This window comes from Grampus griseus (genome assembly GCF_964374135.1).
Source record: "Grampus griseus genome assembly, chromosome: 11".
In the NCBI taxonomy this organism is placed as follows: Eukaryota; Metazoa; Chordata; class Mammalia; order Artiodactyla; family Delphinidae; genus Grampus; species Grampus griseus.
Genome location: NC_139005.1, coordinates 11,586,489 through 11,601,832, shown reverse-complemented (window position 1 = coordinate 11,601,832; position 15,344 = coordinate 11,586,489). Strand labels below are relative to the sequence as shown.

Genomic DNA, 15,344 nt, shown 5'->3' with positions numbered 1-15,344 from the left:
TCTTTTCCATGAATAATCTGTGAGAGATGAAAACATGTTTTCAAAAAATGAATATATGACATGTCCATTTTTCAAAATGGCTTTTGATGATTTTTACTGCATTTGAAGTAGATTGAATATTTTTAAATGTATGATTCTTTTGTTAAAATAACCATGACATAAAGATGTAGACCCCTTTAAAAATGTGTAGATTGATTTCATTGATTAAGCCGAGCAGCACTGCCCATTACAAGGTGACAATCTGAAACTAAGCCCAAAACCCAGGAGTAAGCAGGAACGATGTTATCAACAACAAAATGATAACTCAAAGGTGCACCAGAATCATTTTTATATTCTTGGAACAAATTGTTTAAAACCAAACCCCAGAACTAATTTACTCCAATATTAGGCAAAATTCTAACAAGCTTGTTAATACGGCTTATCCATCTTTGGAATAATAAAAGTAACAAAGTACATTTATAGATAGGTTATTAGAGGTGGTCTCGGAAACCGTGGCAAAAAGATAAAGCCATGGGGCTTTCCTGGTGGCGCAGTGGTTGAGAGTCCGCCTGCCGACGCAGGGGATGTGGGTTCGTGCCCCGGTCCGGGAAGATCCCACATGCCGCGGAGCGGCTGGGCCCGTGAGCCATGGCCGCTGAGCCTGCGCGTCCGGAGCCTGTGCTCCGCAACGGGAGAGGTCACAACAGTGACAGGCCCGCGTACCGCAAAAAAAAAAAAAAAAGAGAGAGAGAGAAAGCCATGGTATTTCAGGGAGGAAAATATTATATATGCGTGTATATGAAAAATTATATTTAGATAACCAAAAATTAAAAATACGCAAAAGCCCTAGCGCTTTAGAATTGTTTTGCCTCAATGACTCTACAGCTTCTAAAAGTATCGCCACATAACTACACAGGGCACTAATCAAGATTCTTAACTAAGATCCAAACGTTTAAGAGTGATTTAGTTCTACTCGGTATACTTGGTTTTGAAAGGCAATGGCCTGTCTAAAACATTTTATAAAGATTTCTTTGAGAAATGATTAAATTTAAATGGTCTGGGAACTGGGGTACTTCAAACTTCAGTTATGTAAAAAATTTTGTTAATTTTTTTGTAAATTTTTAATTTAATAGCTCATGGCTTGAAGATGCCAGATAAATGAATTTTTCTAGGTCACAACCTTTTGAGTTAAAACTCCATGTTCTGACAAAATGTGAAACTCTTTGAATACTGTAAGCAGTTATGTTGACTAACACTGACAATTGAAAAACAGAAGACTATCTGTCTAGGGCTTACAGTTTCTTACACGAAAAAAAAAAAAGACAGTCTCAAGAGAGTGGACAGTGACAGACTCTGCAAGTTGAAGATCAAACCACACGTACACTCACTGTGGGAAGTATTATAGGGTCAGTGGCCTTGCTACTTTAGGCACTGCAAATATTTTGGCTCAAATTCGGCCTCACACTCTGTAATTAGAAAGAACATTGCTGCTTTCAGTCTCCAGCCAAGGCACGTTTACTTGTAGTCTTGTTTTATGAGGTTTTCATTGCAATTTGCACTGGGATCTCTCATATAAACCACTGCGGTAGGAGGGTATATACCCTGTTGATCTTAACAGAGGCAGTGGACAAAGGAGAGACTGACAGTGACTTTCAACTCAATAGTCTTGTTTCTCCAAGGATTATCTTTATAGACTACTACATAAAGGGCATTTCAGTAAAACTACCATAATAGACATTTTTAAATGATTAAATACAGTAGACATTGACTCTTTAGTTAAGGTCAGTGGGATCCCAGAAAGACCATCAAGGGTATTCACAGGGCTGGTGAGCCCGCTGAAATTATATACTAGACTGTGTGTATATACATTTTCCCAGGGAAAGGGTCCAAAGCTTACATTCTATTTTTAAACTGTCTGTGATGCTCTCCTCCAAAAAAAGGTTTTTTTAAGATTAAAAACCATTGTTTTCAACTATAATACAAGAATAAGAAAATGTTCAGCGTGTGCCCCATCGGTTTTTTAAGGACAATAGAATCCACCTCTCTCAAGCATCGCTCTTTTTCTGACTCACCTTCTAGTTAAATATTAGCCAGATGGCCTTGGCCTTAAATTCAGTTTAGACAATGGAGAAATTACAGGCTTCGGAAACAGCCTCTTGAATTCACATCCTGACTCAGCTACTAACTAGCTAGGTGAGCTGAGTTAAATGAGTTAACCTCTCAGAGCCTCAGTTTCCTTATCTGAAAAATGGGGTCAATCCTAGTACCTGCCTCTCAGGGGTGAAGCGCTGGTAGAGGAGATCATGCAAGTGAAGTGAATAGCATAGTTCCAGATCCTGACAGTAAGTACTTCATTGGCCTTACTTTTGAGAAGCTTTAGTGATTCACTAATAAAATCTGTAATTTTGAATATTTTTTATAATACAAATATCTTTTCATTACAGTAAAAATCATCACATTTTAACTGGTCTTTATCAATCATTATCAGTATTCAAACTTTAGAGATCCATATTGTAATGCTTTATGGCTACATTCATTGTTTTGCTAAAAACTGTATATGTGCGCATTTTCACATTGTGATGTTTTTAACTCTGTGACTAAAGGAACAAATCTAAGATGCTCATTAATGCACAACAAACCATTAAAACATTACACCAATTTTTAGGCCACAATATGAAATTTTAAAAATATCTGAATAAACATAAATCGATATATCGGGTTTGTATTGGGTTTATATGCCCAGGAAACATAAAACACATATAGTTGTATGGGCTATTTCTCTTTCCTGATGAGGGTAAGAACTATAAGAAAATTAACAAATTTGATTGAAATGTTGTTCTTTTTTTCCACAGCTCTTGTAGTGCGATTTCTGACCAAACGGTTCATCTGGGAATATGACCCCACCCTCGGTAGGTCAAATTTTGTTTCATCCTTCTCTCTGATCAAAGTTTTGACCCAAAAGAGAGAATGACATTTTCTGTTGCAACATTTTGAAGCATCTTGCAGCTATTTGGGAAGTGCCGTATCAAATCACGCGAAGAAGCCCTGTAAGAAGGTGGATGTGCGTTGCATGCCATCTGTGCTTAGAACCCTGTGGAATTTTAATGCATAGAATGAAATCAGGTCAAACCAGAGACAAGGAGGAAATGGGTACAACTTGATGCTCTTCCATCAGTAAACGTAGCATCATTCTAGTGGGAGGAAGAGGATGCAGCGGTCGTGGCTAATTGGGTGTGGGAGAGAATGGCATGGGGAGGAGAGGATAACAGTAATATAAAACTTGTGAATGCTCATTTTGGGAAAATGTATAAATAAACTATGTTTCTCCCCCTCCTCTCTCCAATGAATCTGATTTAAGCCTATTTAAAAAATAAAAAAGCAGCAAAAATTGATATCTCTGGATCTTGAAAGTAGCAGTAGTGTTCATGGATGAGGTATTCATCACATGTATTTTTCATAGTCCAAAGCAGAGTACTTATTCGTAATCTATTTAGTTCTCATCTTCAAAATAACACTGAAAATCCATGGGTTCCAAATAAGCTACGATTTGACTCTGAATTAAGCCTTTGAGTTTTTGTTTGGTATGCTTCGGGACCTCAGCTGGTTTTGTAAAGGTCAATGTCTTTGAAATCCATATGGAGAGAGAGAGGCATACATCATTTCATTACCAGGCACAGTGTCCCAGACCGAGCTGGCCTTCCTCAGAATGATGAAGTGGGGCAAGGTGATTCCTGGTTTGTTTTTTGTTTTCGTGTTTATCACTACAAGGTTACACACATTCAGTTTAAAAGGGGGCTTTCTTCCCCCTTGTGCCTCCTTTCATTGCTTTCACTCATTCATCTGACAAGTATGTATTAAATGCCTCCTATGATGATTCTAGGTGCTGCGGATAAATCAATAGGCAGACGGAGAAAACATGGGCTTTGGTTGAACTTACAGTCTAATGAAGAGAGAAGAGTCAAAAAACAAATATATACATGTCAAATAGTGATAAGCATTACAAAGGGAAACTGAACAGGGAAGGGAATAGACAGTGATCTTATATTTTATCTAATCTTTAACTTTTTAATCTATAGAATTTATTTTACTGAGAAGTAAAAGGTAAAGACCCAACATCTTTTCCAAATAGTTGACCAACTGTCTTCCTATTATTTACTGAACCATCCCCACCTTTCCCCACTGCTTCCAATGCTGCCTTTTTTTCATACATGGGATCATGCATGTGAGGTTGCAGTTCTAGATTTGCTTTTCACATCCAATGCCAGTACCACACTCTTTTGATAATTGTATGTTCCTGAGAACATGTTGAAACCCAGTAGAGAAAGCCTTCCTTCTTTACTTTTTTACAGAATTATCTTGGCTACTATCTCTAGTTTATTCTTCCAGGTCAATTTTTTAAAACTCTATCGTAACATGACATAATTTTTATTGGAATTGCATTAAAACTATAAATTACTTTGAGAAGATTCACAGCTTTAAAATATTTAATCTTTTAATCTAAGAGAACAGCATGTCTCTACATTCATTAATCATCTCTATTTCTGCTTTTAAATAAAATGTTTTTCAACATCAATAATTTTTGACATGTTTTAATATAGCCACAATCTAATCTTAAGATGATATATGTGGATCTAAAAATGCACTTGGTTTGAAAAAATCATTCATTATCTATTGTTTGCCCCACCTAAGTAAATGCTTACTCTCCTCTTATATTTTTATTACTTATCTAAGTTTTATAAAGATTATAGTCCCTGAGAATCTTGATAATTTATGGGAGTTTAATAGAAAAATAATAATTTTATTTAGCTGTACCAGTACATCTCAATGAAAGATGAAGCTTCTAAAAAATGATCTCATAAAATTTTTGAGCTCTCTCTGAATATGTTCTAGTAACTAATGTTCCTTTTTAATTAGTCTTGGGTGAACCATTTTCCCTTTGGTTTTATTCCTTCTGAAAAATGACAGCTATTAATAGAAATCTCCTGCATCAGTTATCTGTAGCTCGGGCTTCCTTCACTAAGAATAATGAAATTTTGGGCTTCCCTGGTGGCGCAGTGGTTGAGTCCGCCTGCTGATGCAGGGGACACGGGTTCGCGCCCCGGTCCGGGAGGATCCCACATGCCGCAGAGCGGCTGGGCCCGTGAGCCATGGCCGCTGAGCCTGCGCTTCCGGAGCCTGTGCTCTGCAACGGGAGAGGCCACAACAGTGAGAGGCCCGCGTACCACACACACACAAAAAAGAAGAAGAATGAAATTTTATTGAGTGACCTTGTACCGTGCTGCTCCAAAAGGATTGCAGTTGCTAGGCAACAAGAGTGCTCATCTGACGTCAGGAGTATCAGATAGATGACTCACTCCCAGGTGAGGCTTTCATTCAGTCACCCTGGAAACTGGGTGTGTGTGTGTGTGTGTGTGTGTGTGTGTGTGTGTGTTTATGTGTGTGTGTGTGTGTATGTGTGTGTGTGTGTGTGTGTGTGTGTACACTCAGTACTAGAAGTCACTAATGTTCTAGCCTACAGGAGTTTCCAATCCATCTGATTCGAGATGAACCAAGCATTTCCTGTATGTAACTCCATACTATTATTATAGAGTTTCAAAACCACCACCCAAAGGGAAAGCTACCTAGAAAGTAAAATGGCATATTTGCAAAGGACAGTTTTGAATTCTGAATGCACAGCCTTCCTCCAAAACATGGGGCCTTTTTTCAACCTGTAACAGAATTATTGCTCCATGAGACGCTGAAGACGATGAACACCACTCAACATGTTAACAACATGGGAATATCTATTGCTCTGAGCTAATTCTATAAAGAAAATGCTTGCTACAGATAATTCTTGCTTCAGATAATTCTGTAAAGAAAACAGCAAGTGATTCCCAAAATTTAGATATTTTTTTTTTAAGGAGAGGAACTATCACAGGAATTCCAGTTAGGGACGGAGGCTCAGAGGCTGAGGGAAAACTAAACATTCTGGTGGCAGCTACATTTCATAAAAGAAGGAAATATTATTAGCCTCCAAGTGTTTTGAAGGATATAGTCTAAGAAAAAATTCAATCCCTTACATTGGACAATTTTAGTTTTCCTTAAATTTTTCTCATTTCGCCACGGACCAGTGAAATCTTTGTCAGAGGCCAGAGCTGGTCTGTGAATTGCATTCGAAAACCACCACTGGAGCCTATAGGATTTGGGACTTGGACCACCTAGCCAGGAAAAACCCCTGATTGAGGGAGGTGGCAGCAGTGCTCTGGGTGCAGCACAGCTTCTGTGTTCTGATTAGATTCCAAAGAAAGAACTGAATCTCTACCTCTGAGAGTCATACTACCTTCAGAAAATGCTGATCATGGTAGAGAACACGGACAAAGGCTTAGATCGTGTACAGTTGTGTGTGTACGTGTACTTATGCTTGTTGGGGGCAGTTGGAGAGAGAGAGAGGCTACTACTACCCAGGAGGCACCCTACCCTGTGTTTGAATGGATTATGGTTTCTACTTGGTTAGTAAAGGCTCAGACAAGAGTGAGGGTAGGAAGTGGGAGACATATTGGACACGCTGACACTTTGATTTTGAGATTGGCTCTTCCTGCCTGCATTACAATTCCCTCTGCTTGGAAAGGCTCATTCTAAGAGAGAGACACACCCGGAACAAATGCTCTCAACTGGATACTAAAGCAGAGGTGCTCAGACAACTCACAGAACTATTTAATGTTGGCACAGCAAGGAACTTTGAGATCGTCATTTGGCAAATAAGGAAGCAAGTCCAAAGAAGTAAATTTATCCAAGATTACGTGGCTAGTCTGTGGTTAGACCGCAATAGAACTCCAGTTAGTACAATTCCCACTATAGCATAAATAAACATTACTGTCATTGTTACTGTACTAGCCAAATGTCCATATTAATATGTTGAAATTTGCAGAAGAGCCAAATTAGTGAAAGGATTAATCACACAAAACATCCCTTTGAGCATCAGCTTCTTTTAGTATACAAAATATACTTCTGTTTATAAAATGGTAATGAATATAGGTTATAAATCATGTATCTCTCATATACAGTGAACTTCAGATATATGTTTTATATATATATATATTTAATATGCCTAATTCCATCTTGAAACTAATATTGACCTTATAGTACACAATATTTGGTTCACTTCAAAGTATCTCTTAAACAATCATTCTCCCTAACATTCAAGAAAAGAGACTAAAAATTATCATTCTCTGTTAGTATGAAAAAAAGAAAAGTGTTTCCACCCTCCAAACACATACACACTTATTCTCATGTTTTAGAATGAATAGTAGAATTTCACTCCAAAGTACTTAGTACATTTTTTAGAATTATCTTCGGATAATTCTAGCACACGATGTACAAGGTTTTGCCTCTGTAAGCAATGTTTCCACGGTTTTACATGTAGACATGGGTTCCTAATGAGAGAGAGAAGGGGCTTAAAGAAAAAAATGCTTCAAATGGCATGAAACCAGTGTTCAGCTTAGATGAAATCACTGCTGCCACCCGCTGCTCTGTCTGTGGCTAACATTCCCTCATTTCCTGCCTTTCAACGTTTCTGTTTCGGTTAACAAACCGCCAAAGAATCGCACAACTTCATACCATTTTCATTATATTTTATTCCCCCCCCTACTGTGACCTTCTGTGGTTGAAATACATATCCTATTTATCATGGGGGCAACTGAGAAAAATGTCCCTGTCAGACAACTTTTGGTGCAAAGAGATGGGCTAGAGCCCGGAACTCTTGTTTTCCAGGCTCCAGGGCTGATGCCAGTCCTTTGAAAGGGAAGGCAGTGCAAAGGTCACTGCAGAGCAGTGGAGAGAGAAACAAAAAGGGCATGGATCCTAGCTGTGTGCTGCCCTCTGGCCTCTCCTCTTCAGGCTGGAGCACTGAAGATGAAAAGGAAATAACTGAGAGAAAACTTCTAGATGAGTAGCTACTGTAAATGGTATTTTAGAGCATTCAATCAGACAAAACAATAATCTCCCATTTAACATAGAAGAGTAGGGGGATGGAGTGATCTAGAATTGAGAATCATTGTACATACCACATAGGGATTACGTATTATAGGAAAATGACAGTAACGTAAAATACCCTTGTTAAAATCTATTGAACATAATCCCATTTTCATCTTTTAAAATGGAGGAATAGTGATTCACAATAGTATATTAGTTTCAGGTGTACGAGATCGTGATTCAATTTTTTATAGATTACACACTATAGAAAGTTATTATAAACTATTGGCTGTATTCCCTGAACTGTACATTTATTTACAATAGCCAAAATATAGAAGCACCCTAAATGTCCATGGCCAGGTTATCATTTATATGTGGAGTCTAAAAAAAACAAAACAAAACAAAACTTCATTTTAAAATTTTATTTTTCAGAAAATACATTCGCAATGGGCCATGCCTATGGCAATGATCATTACACACGACTGATGGCAGGTCGAAGGCTAGCTTGGCTATAGCTTATGCTGCTTAGTTAAGTTTCCTTTCTGTGGCTTCTATTTTGAGTAGGAGACTTGATTTACAACAACGTTACTTAAAACTGTGGTCAGAAAAGAACTGTAAAATAGTTGATGAGCTGAAGAAATGAAAGTCAGAAACATGAGACAGATAGGAAATGAAATAAAAACACTGGTTTACTGGCTACCCTGATGAGAAAGAAACTTCTAAGTTTTAGTTAGTTGCTTGGTTAGTGATTTGGGTACTTGAAGTGCAAATAATTGAGTTAATTGAGTTAATACTTCAGTTAATCATGCTGCTGTTTTCCTGGCACCATGTCATGTGTATGTGAAGCCTTTATATTATTTCACTTTATTTTTCCTGCATCCCCTCTCTGACCTTCATTGCCCTCCTCTTTCCCATAGGTACATAATCTAATACGGTTGCTACTTAGCACAGTGGTTCAAAGCCTAAATTCCTAAAGCCAATCTTCTGGGTTCCAGTCTCAACTGTACCTACCACTTAACTCCTGTGTCACCTTCAGCAACTTATTAAATGTTGTTGTGCCTCAGTTTCTTCACATAAAATGGATCTGATAGTAATACATACTGCATGAAATATTTGTAAGGAGTAAATGAGTTAACATAAGTAAAGCGTTTAGAACCATTCGTGTTCAAATGATAAGCAGTATGTGCTAGCTATTACATATTTTTTGAAAAAAGTATTTTTCTATATATGCATATACTTTAAGTTTATATACACTTTATCATGCTGTAGATCTACCTATAGAGGTAATCATGTGTTTTTTTTTCTTTAGTCCTTTAATGTGTTAATTGCACTAATAGTTATAAACACTTTGCATTACTGAAATAAACTCTACTAGTTTATGATGTACTTTTCTTATTACACTGTTGGATTCAACTGGGTAATATTTTATTTAGAATTTTTGAATCTATGTTTAAGAATAAAATTAGGTTACAATTTTTTCTCTTTTCTCTTCATATTACTTTTGCAATACTTCTTGTTGGAGTTTGTGTAATGGGTAGCTATTCTTTTTTTTTGTTTTTCTAGAACAGCTTCTTGAATGTTTAATAGCAACCTCCTATAAAGCCAATTGAGTGTGGTTATTTCATTATGACAAAGAGAAATCTACAATCGGCATTTAAATTTCCTTACCCACTATTGATCTACTTGTGTTCTGTTTCTCATTGCAACAATCTGTGTATTCTTTTCTCTCACAAAATTTATCAAGTGTTTGAAATTTGTTTGGTATACAGTTCATAATATTATTTTTATTACTATTTCACCAGAATGTGTAATTATTTCCCCTTTTTATGCTAAATTTTGTTTGATCGCACCTTCTCTCTTAATTTATTAGTCAGTATTGCCAGATTTTTACCTTTCCTCCACCCACCTTTTTTTTTTTAATTTTTCAAGCACTGTGCTTTGGTTTTGTCAACCTTATCTAATGTTTTCTCTTTTACTTCTTTCCTCATATCTTCTTGGATTTATTCTGTTTTCCTCTTCTAACAGTTGAGTTGAATAATTTGCTCACTTTTTTCAGTTCTTCTTTTTTGTCATGTCATCATTTGGAGTAAGACAAGTACATTAGCCCACTCAAACCTGCCTCTGGTCTCTTCCCCCGCCTCCAACCTGATATATTGTTGTTATCTAGAACTGTAATTCTGGATTGCTTTTGTTGTAGTTTCATTGCTTTGCTTGACTCCATTAGGATCCTGAATTCAGTTTTGCTGATGAGAAGCCCAGGGTCAATCTGAATCACATGCTTTTGTAGGTCATGTGCTTTTTTCCTTTAGATCCTTTAAAATTTTCCTCTTTGTCATTGATATCCTTACATTTTGTTGTAACAGGTTGAGACATGGGACTTTTTCCCTTGTGTGTCCTGTTAGTTCTTTTTTAAAATTTATTTTATTGAAGTATAGTTGGTTTACAATATTGTGTTAATTTCTGCTGTCCAGTGAAGTGATTCAATTATAAATATATACATGCTTTTTCATATTCTTTTCCATTACGGTTTATCACAGGATATTGAATATAGTTCCCTGTGCTATACAGTAGGACCTTGTTGTTTATCCACTCTATAAGGTCAGTCCTTTTGATATGAAGTTGTTCAATGCCTCTCATCCTAGGAAATTCTCAGTCACTACAACCTCAAATATTTTCCATTCTTCTATGGATTTTATTCTCTCTTTGAGGCTCATTTTATAGTAGAAAATAACATGTCTATTTCTATTATCCATATCTCTTATATTTTGCTTTCACATTTGCCTTCTTATCATTTACTAGTGCTTTCAGGGAGAGTTCTTCAAGCTGAACTTCATCAACTTAATCATTTATTGAGTGCTTTATGACAATTGTTCTAGTTTTCATATAGAGCAGCACCATTTTAACTTCTGGTTTCCATTTCACGTTCAGGGGCACACGCAGCCACCTGGTGCCGTTGGCCCTGCTAACTTCTCCTGACTCCAGCAGAGCTTGGGGACTACTCTGATATCATCCTACCAGTCTCCGGCTGGTATTGAACTGCTGCCATTTTTCTACCTTGAAGAGGCAACATGAACTCTGCTTTGTTCCCTCTCCCCTCCATGCTGCCCAGCCCTCCTCCATGTTGGGTAACTGTTCCTCACCAACCCCCAGTCACTGGGGTCCAACCACCTTCTACTGCCCCAAGGGTCCCTCATAGCTTTACACAGTCATTTTTTACATGGATAGCCATCCACTTCCCTCTAATGTTCATTACATTCCTAGGGTTGAGGTCTAGATAGAAATGAACAGCTTCTGTCTATATGCCATCTTGTCTGGAACAGGAATTAACATGATTCCAGAAACTGGAGTTTTAGGAGTATGAAGGTAGAATGCACTTGTGGGAATCACGTTCTCATTTTAGGATGTAGAGGCCTCATTCTAGAAGGAAGAGAGCATCAGGAAGCTGGCCTCGTAGGAGAATAAAATAAGAGGCAAAGACTTCCTGGGATGCACATTCCCTTATGCTATAAAAACAGACATACTCCTGTGAATAATTGGTAATTCTAAGCATCAAATTAAATCATGCACTTATTTACCTTTTCCCCTTCTTTTTCACCTTTCCTCAGAATCAACCTACCGACACCAAGCAACCATTGATGATGAAGTTGTCACCATGGAGATACTAGATACTGCTGGCCAGGTGAATGAGGAATAAGCTAAAGTATTTAGCTTATCAAATAAAAATGAGATGTGCATAATATGAACAAAATTAAGATACTTTCCTATAATTAACTAATGATGCCTAAAGACTTTTTAAATTTAATTATCTCGTTATTTTAAATACAATATTAACTTATTTGCAACAGTATTAACTTATTTGCAAATGCATCCTTATGTAAATTACCCAGTATTCCAAAGGGGTTTTGAAAATATCATAACATTCACATAATATCATCTAGAATAGAATTGCCCACCTATATTTTGGGGAGTTGGAGAGATCTCCCAAAACTCCCATTGGAATGCTGTGATAAAGTTAAACAGACATCATTACTGGAGAAGTTCTCAGAGCCTTAATATGCTTATGTATAAGGTGAATCTTTAAGAAATGTACTATGTATTATATTCTAAACTTATATGACCTTAGAATCTTTTTTTGGAATACCTCATTTTCAGAATCCCTTCTGTAATATTCTTTTCAGACCTCACCACATCCGATTGAAAATTTGAGCCACATCATTGAACAATAGTAACTTATTTTAAAATGAAACTAATAGAAATTTGTTTTGTAGCCAGTCGTTCTGAAATTATAAACAAGTTCATAGGTAGGTTTGGTTCCCAAGATTAGGCATGACCACTAAGAATGAGAGTTAGGCAGCTGAAGGATTTCATGATGCTTTTCAGTTACTTGGGATCCCAAGAAGACTTGAATTAAAGTATTTAATCCAAGAAATATACTTGCAGCTAATTATACAGTTTTCCTTCTCATCACTACCTGCTCCCTATATATGTTCTCACCTTCCAGCACTGATTCTAAAGAGAGGCAGCGGGGAAATACTTGCCTGAAGAAATCATTTGAGCCTATAAAGGCAATGCATTTTCAAATCACACATGCTGCCTTCTGAGGAAGCAGGGATCACCCACTTTGAGAATCACTGCAAATGAGGTTCTGTCATTACTGAGACTGCATAATATTTGGAGGGTGTTGAGATAGAAAAAGAAGCCAAAATCCCCAGGCTTTGAGTTTGACTCTCTATACAAGTTTTCACTGTTTTTCTGTCCTGGGGGCTAATCTAATCTGAAGAGAGAAAAAAATTAAAAAAAAAAAAATTAAAAACCACTTCACTATGCCATGCCTCTAATTCTGATCTCAAAGGATGGGATAAGGTCTACTTGTCTGTTACCTATTGGCCAATTCTTTATTTGTGATGAAAAGTCTCAGAGGCAATATGCTCAACTAAGAGTATAATTTCTTTGTAGTTCTTGGGGTTACACACTTAATGATGTGGCAAGAAAAAATCAGAAGCCGAAAGTTAGGTTCTATGCAGTTAGAAAATGTTTAGTTCCCTAAGTAATGCTTCTACTCCAAACTGATTGAGAAGGTCAGCTTGTTCAGGCAGACTACCAAGAAATTTTAATGACACTGAACATAAGGAATAGTCATTAAGGGATCACCGTTAGCATCTGCAGCATCTATACATGGCAATTACTGCCAGGTCTCCCGACTGCCGTATTTTCCTTGCCAACAGGAAGACACCATTCAGAGGGAAGGACACATGCGATGGGGGGAAGGCTTTGTGCTGGTCTATGACGTTACTGACCGAGGAAGTTTTGAGGAAGTGCTGCCACTTAAGAACATCCTGGATGAGATCAAAAAGCCCAAGAATGTGACTCTCATCTTGGTTGGAAACAAAGCTGACTTGGACCACTCCAGACAGGTTAGTACAGAAGAAGGGGAGAAGCTGGCCACAGAATTGGCATGTGCTTTTTACGAGTGTTCTGCCTGTACCGGGGAAGGGAACATCACCGAGATATTCTACGAGCTGTGTAGAGAGGTACGTCGCCGGAGGATGGTCCAGGGCAAGACGAGGCGACGCAGCTCTACCACGCACGTCAAGCAAGCCATTAACAAGATGCTCACCAAAATCAGCAGTTAGGCAGCTCTGTTCCTGTGAAGGCCCTGCTCAGGTGGGTTGGGTAAATGGAAACACTTTCTTGCCCTTTTTCCCTTTTTCTCCCCCCGAATAAAATACTCCATTCCTTGTTCTGACTCTGGGAAACATCTGGGCTTCCCACTGGTCCCAGCCTCCCATATGCTGGGAAGTTATAGAGTGTTTTAATGCAATTTCAGTGCTGACAATCTCTCTTTTGCCTGCTTGAATAAAATATGCTCTTTTGCAGTTTGAACATGTAATCACCAGATTCTGCAATGGCTGTGTTCATATTAAGCTATTTTTAGGCATCTTCACCTTGCTTCGATAGGTGGAAGTCTTTTCAAAGGCATTTTTAAATTCCATTCCTTGTCAAAGTCTACAAATGATCACCCTAAAAGTCTAAGATAATAGAAAATACAGTGAAAACACAGGAAGAGTACCTAAGATGTTGGACCAGGGAATAGAGCCTTAGTTTCTATTTAAAGTGAGGATTTTTCTGAATTATCTTAAATCATCTAGTTTTTCTTTAACCCTTGTTTTGTTCTTAAATTCAAACATGCTCTCACAAAGTTTTCCATTGTCATAGAGAGTTTCATTTCAATTTGAGTTGGTTCTCTCCTTGATCTATTGATCATTGCACCCTAATTCTTCTTCTGTGGCTCCAACAAGATTTAATTATAACAAAGGCAGCAGGACCCCTCAATTCAAATCCTCCTGGACCATTTCTCACCAAGCCCAGGGCGATGTAAAGACGAAAGGAATCTTTTCACCAAGCCCTGACTTTATTGAATGCTAATAGAGGATTTGGAATTAGAGGTGTCTGGTTCATTTCTCTCTCTGCTTGTCATCTTAGAAGAAAGACAACATTGAAAACAACAGGAAAATTAAGAATGAGGCTTAACTACCCTTCCGTTGGGGAGCCCAGGCTTTGTGGCAGGTACAGTAAGAAGAACCAGCCTCTGATTCATTAAGTTGGCTATGTGGCTTCTAATATTTCAGATAAATTAATTCACTTAGGAGAATTCAGAAAAGAATGAGTGATTAGAGTTCCCTATACCTGAATAAATGCATATAAAACAGATTCTTATATTGAGAAAGTACAGTCTATAATTGATAAAGCTTTATGATTCTTTTTTCCCTATTATGCCCCCATATATCAAGATTTGGGCACTTTATTTTAGAAGGAAATATATATCTTTTACATATGTGTGTATTTATAAATGCATAGATATATGTATAAAAATTTGTAAGAGTTGGAGGCTTTAATTCACCAATGCATTTGGACAACTCAGTGTAACTGACTATTTTACGTGAATATAATAAAAAGCATAACTTTCACATTCTGTCACCTTCAGGCAGTCTTTCTTGTGATAACATAAAAAGTTTGTAGTTTTAGGAGAGACTTCAAGAGATTGTTGGGTTGCAGAGCTGACGAATCAGTGAATGTGATATAGAAAAGAAGCACCTGAACAGCTCTGTTCTTGTGAAGGTCCCGTGGAGGTGGGTCAGGAAATTGGAACCACTTGAATATAATAATAGCTACATTTTTAGAGTCCTTAGGTGCTATTTTAGGCGCCTTATGTATTATCTCATCATATTCTCACAATACCCCTATGCAAGAGATAGTATTATGATCACAGTTGTAGGGATAAAGATTCTGAGCCACAAGGGAAAACAAGTTTGCACAGCTACTTAGTGGGCAGAGCCAGGATTTGAACCCAGAGAGAAAAAGTCAGACAGTAGAGCCCAGACTATGATCCACTAGGGTATATTAGTAGGCTGAGA

The 15,344-nt window shown here is 37.6% G+C and overlaps 1 protein-coding gene across 1 annotated transcript in view; it reads left to right on the top strand.

Moving 5' to 3' along the window:
- RERG (RAS like estrogen regulated growth inhibitor) overlaps positions 1 to 14,897 on the top strand; it is a 106,851-nt gene extending 91,954 nt beyond the window's left edge. The window contains exons 3-5 of the mRNA XM_082666646.1: positions 2,832 to 2,888; positions 11,535 to 11,608; positions 13,155 to 14,897. Coding sequence (XP_082522772.1) covers positions 2,832 to 2,888; positions 11,535 to 11,608; positions 13,155 to 13,562 — 539 coding nt within the window. The 3' untranslated portion in view covers positions 13,563 to 14,897. The remainder of the gene's footprint in view (positions 1 to 2,831; positions 2,889 to 11,534; positions 11,609 to 13,154) is intronic.
- The last annotated feature ends 447 nt before the right edge of the window (positions 14,898 to 15,344 follow it).